General features: G+C 41.1%; 2 protein-coding genes across 3 annotated transcripts in view; one reads left to right on the top strand and one right to left on the bottom strand.

Annotated features, from left to right (window-relative positions):
- Positions 1-18796, bottom strand: part of LOC134444624 (dematin-like) — a 77739-nt gene that overhangs the window by 46943 nt on the left and 12000 nt on the right. The gene's annotated exons all lie outside the window — the stretch shown is intronic.
- On the top strand, positions 6548-10496 carry LOC134445387 (uncharacterized). Of its 2 annotated transcripts, XM_063194470.1 has the most exons (3): positions 6548-7391; positions 8351-8545; positions 8629-10496. In XM_063194470.1, the coding sequence occupies exons 2-3, from the start codon at positions 8359-8361 to the stop codon at positions 9840-9842; spliced, it is 1401 nt and encodes a 466-aa protein (XP_063050540.1). In that variant the 5' UTR covers positions 6548-7391; positions 8351-8358; the 3' UTR covers positions 9843-10496. The 2 variants fall into 2 exon arrangements, with proteins under 2 accessions (XP_063050540.1, XP_063050541.1); XM_063194471.1 differs by lacking the exon at positions 6548-7391 and having other exon boundaries at positions 8220-8545.

The raw sequence follows: 18796 nt of genomic DNA, 5'->3' as shown, positions 1-18796 counted from the left end.
ACACACACACAAACACACACTCACAAACTAAACTAAACTAAACTAAACATCATGTCAGGAGTCTGCCCTGGGGCAAGGCCAGTTCAAGCATTAGTCTAGTAGATTCTCTCGAAAGAGGAATGTCTTTAGTTGTTTCTTGAAATACTTTGGTTGGCATGAAAAGGTTGGTGTCCCATCAACATTACTTACAGAATTAGGAGACTGTTGACCAAACTCTTCTACTGAACTGAATGCCACATTTCCTCCGTGTCATTGTCAACATGACCGCCGTTTAGTGCGTGCAGTGTCCATCATTCAAGCACGGCATTTTTCCGCCATTGTTAGGGGATCATCCTGGCACTTTCAGTGCACTGGCTCAACTGAAATTTTCAGCTTGTCGTAGACAATACGGCATGCGCACTGAAACATGAACACTAAAGTGCACAAGTGCACCATTTGAGATTCAGCCCATCATTCAAGCACTGCATCTTTCCGCCATTGTTAGGGGATCATCCTGGCACTTTCAGTGCACTGGCTCAACTGAAATTTTCAGCTTGAGCGCCCTATGCACTGAAAAACAGTGCCCGAAGTGCACAAGTGCGGCATTTGAGACACAGCCCATCATTCAAGCACTGCATTTTTCCGCCATTGTTAGGGGATCATCCTGGCACTGGCTCAACTGAAATTTTCAGCGTGAGCGCCCTAGGCACTGAAACACAGTGCCCGAAGTGCACAAGTGCATGATTTGAGACATAGCCTAAGACTCTAAGACTGGTAATCTGGCATACAGGGCATTTTCCCGGTGGGCCGACAGTCATCAGGGGACGATGCTTTTTCTTTTTTGTTTGGGAGTTTCAATTTTTCCCTCAGAGACCATCAGCCCACAATTCAGATTGGGAGGCTCATCGTTGCATCCTTAAGATACAGTGCAGAGGATTGAGCCCATCATAATTGTAGAGTGGGGGTTGGGGTGACGGGCTGGTCTGTGCCAAAAATGCCCGGGCTGGTTTCTGGTCCCAGACCAGGCCTGCTGGTGTGACAGCTGACATATAAAGGCAGAGGAAGCAGGACATGTCTACGACTCAAATTCTCTTCCGTTCCATCTCCTTCCCAAAGGGACTTTCCCCAGCTAGAGAGATGACATTTTCTTCAGTGAGTAAAGTTGCAAAGCTAAAAGAGGATTGTGACAAAAAAATTGAATTAGGTGGGTGTAAGGCTCTGGATCTGTGTGGGAGGCAGTTGTGAACACCGATACAGAATTATTATACACACAAAGATAGGAAAGAGGGTATTTGATGACACTCACACACACACGCGCACACACACACGGGCACGCGGTGCGCGCACTCACGCATGCACGCACACACACACGGACACACACACACACACACACACACACACACACACACACACACACACACACACACACACACACACACACACACACACACACACACACAACACACACACTCAGACAGACTTACATAGCCTTTTCCTAATTCCTGGGTTTTATAACGCCTATAACACATGGGGGAGTTTGTGTGGTAGTCACTAGGCAGCCCCCGGATTTAAGGGATTTGACGCCATGTGTTGGCTGAATAGTTGGGATAGTAACACATGGCACCACCAACACTGAGAGCCGGTTTTACCATCAGACAGACAAGGCAATTGCCTAGGGCCCAATCAAAACTGGCCACTAGGAGGCCCCACATGTCAACCCTGCCATGGTAAATGCCAGCAAAAATAATTCAAGAGGGCCCCATGTCTATTTTGCTTAGGGCCCCAAAATGTGTAGACCTGCCACTGCACACTACTACATCAGCTGGACCGCAGCAACTGCAGGCACGCATGCCCCTGTTAAGAGGAGAGGGGGGATGGGCATGGGGCTGGGCACGGGTGGGGGGATTTGCGCTCTTCAATCAGGTCAGTGTATCACAGGGGCAATCTTGTCTGCATTCCTTAACAGACTTTGATTTACGGCATGTACGATATTCCATAAAATAAGAAAAAAATATATACGGTAGGCTACATACTGGAAATATATTTCAAATATCTTTACACTGCATGTTCCTGAATACTAATGTTGTGGAATAACAAAAGAAAAATCGAGTGAAACCCGAGGCAAGCATTCTGAGTATTTATGGTATGTGATCTCCAATGGCATGCTGTGTTACATTCTCTGGCTGACGGCTTTTGATGCACCGATGAATTCCAAAAAAAAACCAAAAACAATACACACACATAAAGCCAGCTCACGAACCTCCTCCGCAGTAGCTCTCGAATGCCAACGGGACAGGCTGCTCACTGGTCAAACAGCAAAGTCTGATAATTTAAGAAATCCCAAGCTGCTATGTCAGCGAGTCAGCAACTCCCCCTACCCCCCTATCCAGACCAGAGAATCGAGATCCCAGCTTAAGATTACAGGCTGCTTTCCTGTCAGTCTCAAAGGTGGTATTCGCTTACACATGGAAGAGCCGCTGTCTCTGTTTGTGCGCCTGTGTGTCTGTAACAGTATTCCCATACATTGCATAGTCCTTCAGACGCCCTCATGAGGATCGATGGGGAGTACAGTACATTGGCTGGATGTCAGATGCCCTTTACTCTCTCTAGACTCTACATGGGGCCGCCACATGGCCATACAAAACAATCTATCCAGTGCAGTGCAGAACGAGGACAGTGAGATGTGTACACACACACACACACACAGACACACACAGCACAATATTTCCAGGTTACAAGACTCAACACTTCAGAGGAAATAGAGCAAATTAAATGAAAATGAATTTAGTCTCAATTTATTACTATTATTATTATTAGGCCTATTGTTATAATTATTATTATTATTGTTGTTGTTGTTGTTGTTGTTATTACTATTATTATTATTAGGCCTATTATTATTATTATTATTGTTATTATTATTATTATTATTATTATTATTATTATTATTACTACTATAGCCTACTACTAGGCCTACTACTACTACTACTAGGATAACTATTAGGCCTATTCTATTACGACCATAGTTAAGATGTTAATTTGAATTTTGATCACTAAAGATTAGTTGCCTATTCGGGGATGAAAAAGTTTTACGTTGGGTGGTGAAAGTGAAAGTGAAAGTAAACGAAGTCCTTCTATACGGGCTGTGGTCCTTCCACGTATGAAGAAGTAACTTTGACATCGAGAGGAACTGCAGTTAGCCTGCCGGTAGTTATTTATTTTCATTCCTGGGTCTCAAAACGCGTCATAAACAACCAAGCTCGGCACATTTGCAGGTCAGTAGTGATCATTTATTAGAAAGAAGTATGGACTGTGTAGCCAAGTTGACGTGGCGTTTAGAAGCAGGTGCGGCAGTGGCTTGTTGCGCATCACAGGACACCAGCTTTAATGAAAAATAAACGGACATTAGGCTATTTCGGAAAATAACACAAGATAACAATTAGCGTGCTATGCGGGCTATTTCCCCATGTAAGCGCACAGGAGACACTGAGAAAGTTAGATAATGATAGGTTACTCGAGGCTACTACTCGTGCATGCTGTCTGTATTGCGTAGCCTACCCCCTGAGCCTTTTTGTCATACAAAGTACCCCCTAACTCATAGTATCCTCTCCCTATGTGACTACTGTATTTCCCATACTACATTGTTATCATTACACTTTCCCCACGTAGCCTACCCCTGTAGCCTACTGGGCCTGCATAGGCTACCCCTGTACACCACCAGTTGACACCACAGCTCAAATCGTTGTGATGAGGCAGTTTCAGAATGAGCGCACAGTTAGGCTTATATTAGGGGCCTATATATCTTTAAGGACAACATCTGTTTAGAGCAACGTTTTGAGCACAGTCCTAAATTAAATTCAATTTGTCTCGTCATTGCAGGTAGGCTGGAGCAGCCATGGCAAATGTATTCGTTCTCGGACTTGGATACACTGCGAAAGTGCCTGAAGAGTTTATTGAGCGTCTGGGTCGAAAGATAAAAGTGAAAACAGTAACAAGCATCCAAGCTTGTGACACCATCCTTGTTTTTTGTCCCATCGTCTCCCGTGTGGGAACGGACATTGAGGCTGCCATTAAAAAGATCCCAGGTAACTTTGACATGACTAGGCCTATACACATGGCCACACATTAACCCTTTGCGTCCTGGAGCGACATAGTATAGGCTACTACGCTGCATTAAGGTTCTTGATATTTGAGCTGTTTTATTTAAAATGTGGGTATGTTAGAGCTGAATGAACACATTCTAGTGCAACATGAAATATCTAGCTTTTAAATGCATGTTTTTATGTGCTTAAGAGGCTGAGATATCTAGCTTTTAATAGGGAGAGGGCACCTTTTCTTAAAAACGGCTTAGGCTAAAATGGGTTAAAGAGTTGGACTTTCTATGAAGCCCATACTGTGGGCTATAAGCCTAGTGCATCATGGGCACATTTAGGCAAATGTAAATAATATGCCCATCATGCACACACATACATGACACTACATTCATGCTTTATCATCATTAAAATGTTGTTGATATCATGCATCATAGACATAATGCACAAGTGTAGGTATACTGCCTGATTAGTTAAGCTGGACACTGTAAATTGTTAGAAACACACTCATAATGCTGCAGTATACAGTAGATTTGGGCTTCATATAAGGTGCTACCAATTCTATGTTATTTATTGATCTATTTTTATTCTATTTTTCTATTTATCTGTTTTTTGTTTGTTTTTGGTTTTTGTGCAGATGCAGGGAAACCTGTTCTTCTGGTAGTGCTCCACCACACCTTTGACAGAGAGTATGTTGTGCCTGACACGCGTCGCTACATACATCGAGCGGACATCTCCAGCGTGGACTGTCTGTTCACAGAGTCTGAGGGACTGCTGACATGTGTTTGTAACGAGGAATCCATAGCCACTGTGGCAGATCGACTGAGAAGACAGTCAGGCGGAGACTTCACTTGCATCATGAATGATGGAGGCCACAACACAACACCTCTTCAGCAATCTCTTGCACACTTGAATAACTTGCTGACCAATCCCAGCTATCGTTTGGTGGGACTACCCGCTGTTGTTTTGCTATTGTTGTTCATTTTATTTTACTTTTTTGTGTGGCCTTGAAATATTTTTTATATCTTTGAAGATCATGGGTGTGTGTGAGTGTGAGAGGAATATAATTTATTTACCTCTTTATAAGCCCTCAGCTTGATATAATGAAACTAATGGGAACATAAAGAGGTCTAACACTTCTTTCCACCTTCAAGAAGTCTAAATGAAGACTGTTGGAATTAATCACACCTTCAGTGGTTGCTTTTGGAGACAGCTGAGAAAATTGCAGTAAAAAAAATGCTCAGAGTATAACATATTCTATATAGCCGTATTTGTGGTTGGTGAAAATAAAATTACATGATTGCTTATGACTGATATGTGTGCTACCTAGTTTTCAAAAGGCACATGTAATTCCGCTAAGCCCCCCACATACATGGGCTTTTATGTCCATGGGGATCCAGGTTTGAGTCCAGCCTGGGTCCTCTGGTAGTGGGAGTTGCTCTGTGTTATGCTCCCATCCTGAAACCTTGGGGCTTACAACAATACAGCCCTCCTCTACCTACAGATAAAAAACTGGAATGCATGCCAGTGAAGCATACAGTACATCCTTGGGAACAAGAACAGCTTTGGTGATCCTTCAGGCAGAGCCGCTGACAGCTTTGGCTGGTCCCACTTCACAAAGTCCTCTGAAAGGGCCCGCCAACCAATGCATTCAGTGCAATGAGGACCCAATCATGGGCCCCCCCATATCCCTGGGCCCAGGACAACTGACTCCTTTGTCCCCCCTTGTCAGCTTCTCTGCCTGCAGGGCATGACATGCATTTTGCTGTATAGTCACAGATGATGACAGGATAGTGTCTGTGTTTGCACTGCAGGCCTTCCTGAAAACACCTTGCATACACACGCCTTGCACATTTTGATCAGCTGTTTTCCTATGTACAAAACTGTGAAATATCATCAGTGCATTTCATATGAATCGCACCACCACCTGCCAGGCTGAAATTCACTTTTTCCCGGCTCTGTTTACAGAACGCGTGGGACATCAGCCATAGTCAGATTCAACATCAGGGAGGCTCATCTATGCATCACACATTATGCATCCTATTCACTGCAAATGTACAGTCCTATACTTAATTGACTGACAAGAGATTGGTATTTCCACCTTACAGTCATCATGGTTAAAGGGCAACACTTTTTTCAATTTACCTCTGCTAAATCAACATTTTTTCAATTTGTTACTGCTAAATCATTCAGGACCAAGCGAGCACCCAAACCGGAGCTAGCAGAACGGAAGTTCTGTGAGAGTATGACAATGTTGAAATGGGAGGAATAAGGTGAATAATAAAGTTATGGATCAAAGCACCCCATGGCATTACCCCTGTTATGGTCACCTGAACGCTATTTGTGCTGTATCACCTCTCAACCTCAGCCCACTGAGCCACAGCACCTCCACTGCAGCTTGATTTGAGCCATAATGGCCACGTTTACGTGATATTACTGATTCGGAATTGTGATGTAAACATAGTGATTGTGATGCCGTGTTGATGAAATTACCCATGTGCTGCAGGCCACAGCCTAGTATGGAGGAGTGAGTTCAATTATCAAACTTCACGAAATGCTTTCACTTTCACTGTCTCAAAGGGAAACTTACTTAGCAGTACAACAAAGATGGACATTGCTATTATTTTTCTTCCCCTCTCTCTCTCTCCTTGCCTCGTGCTCTTGCTCTTCTTGCCCTCTCTGTATAGGCCTTCTGGGAGCCAGCTTCATTTCATAACACATATAACACACTTATTTCAGTACACATACGTGCAAGAGTAACCTGGTAAAAATTTACAGATCTCCAGCAAACTGCACATTATCCATTCAAATAGGCTAAGGATATTCAAACAAACATGCAGCTATACAACACATGCATGTTCGCAACTGTACAACTAGGCACCCTGACTTAAAAAATACAACTATTCAAACACAGGTAAGACAAGAGGGGCTATTTACAGTTAGAACTTGTGAATTATCTAGTGAAAAAACGAGAGATGTTTGTTGAAAAGCACTGGGATGATATGGACATACGTACTGTAAGTTCAGTGAATATTTAACACTAAAATCACATGCGGGTTAAACTGAGTTCACCATGCTCACGCCATGTCTCACTTCCTCTCTCTGTGAGAACCTACCAATCAGAAGATACTTAGTAGAGAAGCGGAGACACTCTTGCTCTTTTGGTCTCTCTACCTCTTCTGCTCTCCTCGCCTACAGTCAATTTGCTGTGTGAGAAGCCGTATCACTGTTTGGAGTATTGGAGAAGCAGAATCACTGAATATCAAGTCCTGATACTCATTCAAGGTTCAGAAACTGGTATTCTGAAGGCGCACCCTGATCTGGGTAGGTTCTAATTATATTTTTTCTGAGGTGTGCAAACCTAAAGGGCATGCTATACTAGTAAGATCTGAGCTATACACTCAGAGGCCATAGTTCAAAACTAAAGCATATCCTTCCTGTTCATGTTGCATATTTTAAGATCTAGAACAGTTGTTCTCAAAGTCATTGGTATACTCTGAAAATATGGGCTAGACTCAGTCGTAGGCTAGTTCCATGCTCCCATGCAGTGAGTTTGAGCAATATTATTTACCATGCATTTGCCTTCTTATTCATTCTCAGGTCGTGTAAGTTCAAATCACATGTTTGATAGACATTTGCCTACGCAAAACATACACTACACATTAGACAGACCTTAGAGACACTAAATAATTTAAAATGGTAGTTTGATGGAAGTCTGTCACAATGTCATATACTTAACACAAGCATTTCAAACCTACACACACATTGAATTGCATTTATGCATGAAATGCGCTATACAAATAAAACTGCCTTGCCTTACAATTGCCTACACACTGTATAAGTTGCTATGAAAGGCAGAGGAAAACTTTTCTATGACAAGGAATGTGTAATAGCTGGGGCAATGTGGCCGTTTTAGTAAGTGTTGATACATTTGTTTTTCTTTACATTATTTAATGTCAATAGTAATACAGAGAAACAAGTATTCAATGTATATATACTGTAAGTTCTGTAATTATCTAGCTTACGATGCCTATAATTAGAAAGAAGAAGGCTTTCAAGTCATTATGAAAGTGGGAAAACGGTCGCAATTGTCATTTTACCGGTATTTCATTCCTTTGCATAGGTTAAGAAAAAAAACATATAGGCCTAGAGAAAGGCACAGATTCGATTCTTATGACCTAAAAAAGTTGGTCCAGGCTGAGATAATGTGGCTTGATGATATAAAGGTTGACCATATTGTTGTTTGGAAATTTTTAATGAGCATGTTTTTTTTAAATTCGCAGAATCAACTATGACATCGGTATACACCATCCCTGTTGGCAATACACTGGAGACACACACCGCCTTCAAGGCACGGCTGCCATGGGGTGCATACAAAGATGTGTCTGACATTGAGACTTGTGATGTCATCCTGGCATTCTGTCCAGTCACATCTCGAGTTGGCACTGACATTGAGGCAGCACTTCGGGAAATACCAGGTACAGTAATCACAGAGTGACCAGACACAACAATGCAACTAAACATCAGTTAATCATTCATTTTCTGAATCTTTATTCCACAGAGGGCAAGCCTTTGGTGTTGGTGGTGCTTCACCAGACCCTGGACAGCAACTACACTGTTCCCGATACTAAAAGGTTCATAAAGCGGTCTGATGCCATTGCAGTGGACTGCCTGTTCAATGATGATGGACTGATGCAATGCTCTCGCAATGACAAAGCAGTAAAAGCTGTCACTCAGTTTCTCCAGAATCACGCAAAATACAGTATGATTGGCAGGCTGTCGGTAGTGGTCTTTATTGTATTGTTATTTTGTGTTGTAGTAAAAATGTATAAGCTAAGTGAAGGGCTGCAAAGAGGAAGAGAGGATTCCCTGAAAAAGGACTATGATGCTAATTTGGATTCAATGAAAAAAGACTATGATGCTAAGTATGATTCCCTGAAAAGAAACTTTGATGAATTGATGGCTAACATGGCTACAATTAAGAGGGATATCGATATAAAACATAGACTTGAAAACGTGGTCCAGGATAATAAAGCTTGTCTTGAGGTGGCTGTCCAGAATATAACTGCGCTTGACAAGAAGTTCAAGGAAATAAAACCCTTTTGTGAAAAACTGGTCCAGAATCAAACGGATGTTCTGAAAATGTTAGGGGATAAAACGGATCGTATTGACAGAGTGGTCAGTGATACAAAGCATGGTCTTGCCAAAATGGGTGACAAAACATCTGCTCTTGATGAGGTCCAGAAAAAATTTGAAATTAACATGAACAACACAGTTATTGGTCTTGAAAATGCAAAGAAGAAAATAACTGCCCTTGAAACGAAAGCCCAACATGAAATACCTCCTCTTAGAAAGGACATCAATGAGATAAAGCGTGATCTTGAAGAGTTGAAGTTGAAAATACCTATCCTTGAAACTGATGTCCAGGACACAAAATCTGAATGTAAAAAACTAAGACAGGAGATTGAAAAGGACAAGGCTCTGTGTAATGGTGGGTGGTCTACAATTATATTTACTGTGCTCCTGAGCACATTCTGTGGTATGGGGGGCTGTGTGATCTATGGGTATTTAACCAGGCAGGTATCACCTAGTAAATCCACTGACTCAGACACCACAGTAAAGGAGAAAAAAGATCCTCTGGACCCAAAGTCAGATGTTAGCCAAGTCAGACCACGATCAGGTCAGACAGCTGATAATTCAGACAGCCCAGAGGAAACAGCTTCTGATCTAACCCCAATGCTTTCCGTCAGAAAAAAAGGGAAAAATAATAAGTAAAGGTTTGTAGTTTGCAATTTGGAGGGTTTTGGACATATTGAAAGCCCCAGGGGACAATCAACACATGTAGAGAGGACAAGCGAACCTTCAGCACTGGGTTTTAAACAGCCAACCGAACAAAGCTGTCATCATACACAGCATGTAGACCAAGCTATTCATGCTGCAGTTTTAAATGATCCCTGAAATAAAATATGTAAAGAGACCAAAAGGAAAATAAATAAAACTATCCATGGAAAACGCTTTATTGTTTTTCTTCCTCCAATAGGCCTACTGTAGGCCTACCCAGAACCCAGAAGAGGGCTGTGTAATAAAGCTAAGAATGGTCAGAAGCTATTTCTCAAACCCTTTTAGGCGGACAAAAGTCTCTTTATCTTTTTCCATAAATCAGACTAAAGATTATGTGGTTCATAAATATGATGAACAATCTTTAGTCTTTTATTAGAGTTAACCAGCCCTAACCTCTGAATCTACCCTACTTATAAATCTACCCTACTTATGCCTGGCTTATTAGAGGGTCCAAATATTTAACGCACTTGACAAGCACAGATTCAAGTCTATTAAGTCATATAAAGTGAGGGAGGCCATAAGGTTTTGCTTATACTATGTGGCACCAACAAGATGTCCACATTGTACATGCTCCTACTCCTGCCTACCCGAACAGTGAACTAGATGTGATTTTGACTACATTGAAGAAGCTTTGAAACCCTAAAAACAAAACCCACACCTCTAAAGTGTCTGCTGGGTGGCTATCTGACATATGTCACATAGGTGTCTGGGTTTTGACAGCACCGTACAAGCGTCAATTCCCACAAACACAAATGGTGAACTAGATCAGTGGTTCCCAACCAGGGGTACGTGTACCACTAGGGGTACTTAAGCACACTGCAGGGGGTACTTGGACAAATATAATTTTAACAAATGTATGGGGCTTAGTTACATTGGGACAGAGAAAGTGATATAGAACTTGACTTGGGGGATACTCATGGCACAATGAAAATGCTTAGGGGGTACACAAGACAAAAAAGGTTGGGAAGCACTGAACTAGATGATTAACTCACAGCTTCACACTATACGACTAAAACTGAAGTCCATATCTCTAAACCCTATTCTGCTCGACAGTCTGATGCATGTCATAATCACATAAATACTTGGACCATTCTGCATTCCCCCAACAGTTAGTGCGAGTAGTTGGGCATAAGTATATGTGCCGATTATGTACAATGTATGGGCAATGGTTACCGTAAGTGCATCTTGTGCACAATATTATATACATCTGTGAAAACAAAGATGTTAAGGAGATATAATGTATAATGTACATGTATATAGATATGATAAATGATACGTAGAGGTATACTGAACAGATGTGCAACAATGAATTGCAGGCATGCATGTTACAGTTAGTGTCAGGCTCATGCAAGTGACACCAGACCACATAATACGTGATTCTGCTCCTCCACACACTAACGGTGAAGTGGATGTGGTTTGAAGCATTGAACATGAAACCCACGCCTCTAAACTAAACAGTTTCCTGGTTCAGTGACATGTGTCACGTAGGTGCCTGGACGTTGTCAAGTTGTCAGCTCAAAATGGGCTTCTGTTCCCAAACGTATTCTCCTCGGGCCCCCTTTTGGACCTGCAACAATTTTCTTGACCCTTCACCTCCCACATTACAGATGCCAAAGAATTTCTTTGTACCTTAACAAGGCTTGCATCTGTTTTAAGCTGTCAAATTTCCAAAAATATTTCATTAATTAACATCAACTGGAGGTTAATTTGAAGTTTGATAACACCCAATTAACAGGATACCAGATGAGAGTATTAGACTGGATCAGATTATATACTGAAGCTGTCCTTTTGGCTATCATGGTTAACACCAGCAGTAACGTCAATTAACTAACTTGGCTAAAAGGCAGGCTTCACTGATAAAGTAGCCTATACATTTTCAGAACTCAGGCTAATATTTATGATGCTGTTTAAATAATCACCTTCCAGAAAACCACATGATCTACAAATTATGTCCAAAAAAACCCCAAGGATATCCTGGAGAACAAGACATTTTAAACGTGTAGATACAAGTAGATACATCGAGTTCACACACACACACACACACACACACACACACACACACACACACACACACACACACACACACACACACACACACACACACACACACACACACACACCTAAAACTATTCAAATGCTGCTGGTATTAACAAACAATACATTCTAAGATTTTTTAAAAATGTTTCACTGTGCATGTGATGNCACAGTTTGGTGGTGAGTTGAAAGAATACAACATTCAAATTGTGTGGTTTAGGCGAATTTCACCCAACATGTATGGTTTCACTTTCTCTTTCCCAGAAACTTTCAATGAGTTAGTTTAAGAGAGCAACGGAAACATCGCTCTTTTGGTATCGACGTGTCGCTATACCTCATTGGTGCACGTCCATCTGCTGTATGTATGCCGGAGAAGCAGCATCACTGACTATCACAAAGCTAAAACTATTCACAAAGCCCTGATATTGTGAAGGTGCACACTGACCTGGGTAAGTTGTGATTATTTTTCTGTGTATTGTATGAGGAAAGGAGGCCTGAACTCTGAAGAGGTTTCACGTTGCTGTTTAATGGTCTCAAAACAGTAGAAGAGATTTGTTGCAAAATGATATATATCCATTTTAGAGCATTTGGGAAATTCACACTTTTGTAAGCTATTTGGCATTGCATTACATTGCCTTGCCAATTTCATTTTATATACGTTTAAAAAGCATGTTCTCAAAGTATTTGAATGGCAAGAATTNACACATAGATGACAGCAGGTCTGAACACTGACAGTCATTTCTAACAATATTATGTCATTTTGCAATTGGAGACCCTGCAAATGTTGGCTCTTTATTTTAACACTGCCTTGATAATTCTCAGTTTGTCTACTCATCTTGATCTATTTGACACAGAGGTGTCAAAAGTAAAAGTAGAAGTAGTAGTACTAAGTGGTGTAGATACAACTCTAGCACAGCACATGATATTGCAGCTGTTATAGCACTTACTCCACTGTACCTAATGAGGTAAATATGCTGTCTAAAAACCTATAAAGGAAATCCATCACAAATTTGATCCAACCAGCACAGAATCAGCTGATAGGCTACAGTAATTATAGGCCTACGTAGATTAGTAACTCAGTGAGGTTAGCTTTGCTAAGGTGGCAGGCTTTTTTTTAACTCCCACATTTACTTTTGACACCTCTGATTTGCAATATTAGACATCTGCGGGGAAAATATGTACGGAGATGCTCATAATAAAGAGCCCAGACCTAGAGAGCGTGTGGCTATTTTAAAGTAGTGTTGACAAACATTTCCACATAGTTTTGGTGAAAGTAGACTGGTGCGCAGCACCGGTAAAAAATGTAGGCCTAATACAGCTGGTGCCTACCGGTAAGAGAAGAGCTTTATTGCTGTCCAAAATCCCACATTTGAAAAAAGCAAGGTCTGCTGTTTCAGTAGAAAACACATACAACCACACTGTGCCATTTGAGACAAGTGTCCTCCTACTGTATGAAGAGACACCCAAAATAGTCATGCACTGATAATAGATATATAATGCTCGTGTTTATTTTGTTTGTATATTGTTTGTGGGTGGTGGTGGTGGGTAGCACTGGTAAGAAACGAAAACTACTTTCACCCGTGGTTATCAGGACAAATAGGTGTACAGATTTGCACCAAATCTTGTGTGCTAACTAGGTAGGCTACATGAACTGGTAAAATGTTGGACTGCTTTCAAGTTGGACAACTTTTTGGTTTTGAGAAAATGTTGTGTGTTAATACTTTATAGTAGGCATATGAACTACTTGTATTTACATTAGGTCAAGAATAGCTTCATGCACACTCTTTTATATATATATATATCTCTGGCAATCAGGAGTGCATAGGCCAGGGGTGCATAGGACAGCATAGGCCTTGTTTTTCATTAGAGGTCATAGGATCACGAATCTGAAAAGAAAACTACAAAACTACAAAAAAGAGGTCTTTGACTAAAAGTGTGAAAAAGGTTTCTGTCGTGTGTATGCTTTTGTTTAAATGATGTAGAACTGTTGTTTTCAAGCTGGGAAAATACTTGTGATTGCTTCATTTCACAGAATCAAAATATGACATCAGTACACACCATGGTTTATGGCCTTAGTGATATTTACCACGCCTTCATGAAACGGCTGCCCAGGGGCGTGTACAAAGACGTGTCTAACATTGAGGCTTGTGATGTCATCCTGGTTTTCTATCCAGTCGACACCCATATTAAGGGAGTTCTGCAGGAAATACCAGGTACAATGACCACAGACAGCTGGGCATAACATTGTAACAACTAAGTAATTGCCAGTTAATCATTCATTTTCTGAATCTATTCCACAGAGGGCAAGTGTGACGGAGGTCATCTTGCACCTGTTCACCCCCCTCGGGGATCGAACGTGCGACCTCGTCAACTACAACGGTTCGGCAATGGGAGACACAGTACGATACCGCTGGGCCAAGAGACTAGTCTCTCGGCCCAACGGCACGAGACTGTATGAGGCTATCGGAGGGAGGTTTTACCAACGTTCCACGCCAACTCTGTGCTAGTTAGCCTCCGTTACACTCTCCCCCTTAAACCTCACTCCCATCCGGGTCACGGCACCACTGTGACGGAGGTCATCTTGCACCTGTTCACCCCCCTCTGGGATCGAACGTGCAACCTCGTCAAGTACAACGGTTCGGCAATGGGAGACACAGTACAATACTGCTGGGCCAAGAGACTCGTCTCTCGGCCCAACGGCATGAGACTGTATGAGGCTATCGGAGGGAGGTTTTACTAACGTTCCACGCCAACTCTGCAAGTTAGCCTCCGTTACACAAGCCTTGGTGTTGGTGGTGCTTCACCAAACCCTGGACAGCAACTACACTGTGCCCGACTCTAAAAGGTTCATAGACCGGCCTGACGCCATCGCTGTGGACTGTCTGTTCGATGGCGATGGTCTGATGCAATGCAGATGCAATGACAAAGCAGTAAAAGCCGTCACTGTGTTTCTCCAGAACCACGCAACATACGCTCTCATAGGCAGGCTGTCTGTGCTTAGTTTAATTGTATTATTATTATGTATTATTTTAAAATGTTATAATGAAGTGCAATGGAAGGAAGCATGGGGGCAAATATGGCGTTATGAATCAAAATTTGCTGACCCTGACAAAATTGTTGATCTACAAACTCGTATAGATTCTCTTGAAAAATGAGTCAAGGAAAAAATAACTGCTCTTGAAATGGGCCAGGAAAAAAAACCTGCACTTGAAAAGATGATCCAGGAAAAAATAATTGCTTTTGACAAGGAGGTCCAAGTGATCCAAAAAATGCATGCTCTTGACAAAGTTGTTCAGGAAATACATACTATTAAAAAGGAGGTCCAGGAGAAAATGTCTATTTTTCAGGAACTAATACATGCTCACAAAGAAGTAATCCCTGAAAAAATCCATGCAGTAGAAGCCCCAGATGAAGAAGTGGAAAAGGATTGGGGAAACAAAAAATAAATTATCCTCAAAAAGAGATCAAGGACGTGAAGAAAACGTGTAGGAAATTGCAACTTGCTCTAGGCCCTACCGATTGACTGGAATTGGATTGGATTGAAACAGATTGGAATAGGCACAATATGCTTGTTTATAACTACATTTCCTACAGCCTACTCACTGTATGGCCATAAACATATCATTAAACATTATTTTTAAACATTATATTCAAATACCATGATGCAAAAAATTATGACCACTAAATCAACCAAGCAAACTAAAGCAGATGCTAACGCAAATTAATGGTGACCTACAGCAACAACCTTTAAGTCCCTTTCATGCACAGCCTCCAGGAAGAGAAAATAATGTTGAAGTCTGAAGATATACACATACACATGATGTACACATAATGAAAAAAACTAACCCTACTTTGCATCTGCACTTGTTGTTCTGTATATATTTGTATCTGCTAGTGATGTTGGCAATGATTATGTCCTTGGTTGTAAGTCGCTTTGGTTAAACATGGATTCTAAATGTTTGTTTTCTCCTGGCTGCGTGACATGAGCTGCACAAAACTGAACCTCTGATTGTTGGAAACTGCTGTTTGCCAAAAAATATGCTCAAGTGGTTGGCTGCCAGTGTCTTGCCCCCTCATCACAACACCGTGTTTATGAACACAGTGAACCCATGTTTAAAGTGTCTGCCAAATGTAATGTAATGATACCAAGGTGTATCTATTGCTCCTCTAAAGAGACTGCCAAGATTCAATTGTAACAAATTGGTGAAGACTCCCTATACATTACTTTCTATTTCTGTAACTCCAAGCTGCCTGGATATGAGCTATATAGGATCATATGGCTTTTCAAGTAGGTCTGATTTGTTTTTATACTACTATATCTTGACTGGCTTCTTAAAAATCTTAAAAGCCTTTTTCACCTGTCTGTTCACTGATTTATCTGTACATTGTAAACACAACATTTGACAGGCTATTCCTTCAATACACATTAGTGAAAATTTGCAGAACATCTGAGTTTTTTTTTTTTTCTTCTTCTGTGCTTTCCACCTGTAGCATACAAATAATACAAAGGCCGACTTCAATGGTTCAAGCACAATGCCAAAAATAAAACCATCCAACAAAGGCAATTGAGACAAATGTGTAAAGGAAGCATTGACAATGAAGAGAGTCAGTGCATTATGATCTCAATTATGATCTAGATAGATGCAGTAAATGTTGCACCAGATTGTGGCCATGGCCAGGGCCGGTTCTAGGCAATCTGGTGCCCTAGGCCAGCACCTCCTTTCCTTTCTGTGCATTTAGAAATTAGCATGCACTGCATTGTACACCTGATCGAGCACAGCTGGTCTAGCACCTACATTCATATATACACAGAATGCTCGTGAAAAATCATTGTCAATGTCAAGTTTAATGTTTTATTTTGCTTGACATTCTAATTGTGGGGCTTTCGGGTGCCCCCTACAAATTTGGTGCCCTAGGCGACAGCCTTGTCTGCCTATGCCTAGCGCCGGCCTTGGCCATGGCCATAAATGAACAAAGTCAAAAAGACAAGAAAGCTTGTGCATCAGTAGTTCAGGTGCTGGACCAAAGAGACATGAACTGAAAAGAATAGAAATGATAACGGTCCGCAAAACGGACCAATCAATGCTCACAAACATTTTATATCATGCCGTTTCAGATGTTTTGTCTTTCATCACAGTCCACATCATGCTATTAAATGTATGATTAAATGTATTTATCGATTCTCAAAGAACAGTCAATAAATCAATAAAAGCACACAATGTAATGGGATAGGAGTTAGCAACGACTTCCAAAGTACGTATTTTTTGCTACCAGAAAAACACAACAACCAACCAGATGCTGTTCCACAGAGTTTTATGGAAACAGCTTTATACATTCACATTAGGGGTGTAAATCACAGCCTCCATTACGATACAATACAGTATCGATTTCTTAAATCAGGGATTCGATTACTTTGGATACTTAGGAATTCCCCACGATAAGATGTGATTCCATTATTTTTTTTTCAATTGCTTTTCCACTACTATTATGTTATGGCGCTAGGGCATTGGACAGGGGGCAGCGATTCGATTATTTTCGATACTTAAGAATGTCCCACGATACGATGCAATTTGATTAAATCGTCGGCCATAGGACCAATGCATCGATACATTTCGATTATTATTTACACCCCTAAATCACATGTAATTTCTGTGCATCAGTGAGTGACAAAGAGTGCTGTACTGTATAATATGTGAGAGGTGCACTGCATCTACTGTGCCTGCTCTGTGACTACAGGTTCTACTCTTATATGGGAGTGAAGTGACGTGAAAGCCCACCTGGGAAACTCCCACTCCCAGCACGCAAGTGCACGCTGCACAGAACGAAATGGCACCCCAAGGGAGCAGTGTGGAGGGAGAGTATCATGCTCAGGGTACCTCAGTCATGGAGGAGGATGGGGGAGAGCACTGTTTACAGTTTTTGCCGACTGCTTGCACACAATTTGCAAAATTTGGCTCATAGAGTCAAAACTCTACACACAAGCCAATTACTCTCAACACTTGGAGATAAACCCTTCACATATATGGCAACATGAAGCTCTGCTATAAAAGCATAAACATTGCCATAAAAACCTTACAATCTTTTGTCAAAACCTCACTTTCATGTCAAAAGACACACAAAAGCACCAAATGAGAAAACAAATTAGATCAACTTTAAAACAGTTGTCTGCTTTATACTTAACACAGCAGTCTTTCTTTTTGGAGCAGTCTATTCAGTCTCACAGAATGTACATTTTCACAAGCTCCCAAAATTCAATACTGTACATTACAAAACTGCACCTTACAGTACAGAACATTAAACCAAAGCAAAATATATCTCAAACAGTACATCACTCTAAATACAACAGTGTGTTGGTGAGCTTATGTACCTTTTTTGTGTATTGGTTATATTCACAAATATTTAAACATCTAAATATGATATAAATATGGGGTTACGTCAACATGCTGTAATGACAATCATAGTCAATATAGGCTACTTTGTTTGGTTATGAGGTATGAGGTATTCACGGAATACAATACATTTCCACACTATGCAGCTGACATCTACACAACATCATCAAAATTATATCATGCTCAGTCAGTTTGCTCAAGTGCTTGCTTAGTAGTGTTCTGAAAGTGACACTATTTCTACAAACTATCATGTTCACATTACCTAACATGTGATGATGAAGACAAAAGGCTACTCTTGGTGGCATGTATCAGGCTAGGTTTTACAGTCAGTCAATGACATACTCCATATTTTACACTTTAGTACCATTGTGCTATTCGCCTTGTTTAGCATATAAGCAATCAAAGTAAAACAAATAAATGCAAAATAAAACAAATGCAATGTAATATAAAGCATGCAACTTTGTA

Source organism: Engraulis encrasicolus, chromosome 3 (genome assembly GCF_034702125.1).
Source record: "Engraulis encrasicolus isolate BLACKSEA-1 chromosome 3, IST_EnEncr_1.0, whole genome shotgun sequence".
NCBI lineage: Eukaryota > Metazoa > Chordata > Actinopteri > Clupeiformes > Engraulidae > Engraulis > Engraulis encrasicolus.
Note: the sequence above shows the minus strand (reverse complement) of the source record. Positions and strands in the feature narration are given on the sequence as shown.

Bases quoted from the DNA above. Each gene is read 5' to 3' on its own strand.
- LOC134445387 (XM_063194470.1), top strand. From the start codon at position 8,359: ATGACATCGGTATACACCATCCCTGTTGGCAATACACTGGAGACACAC. The intron at 8,546-8,628 runs GTACAGTAATCA...TTTATTCCACAG, and splicing joins AGCACTTCGGGAAATACCAG to AGGGCAAGCCTTTGGTGTTG.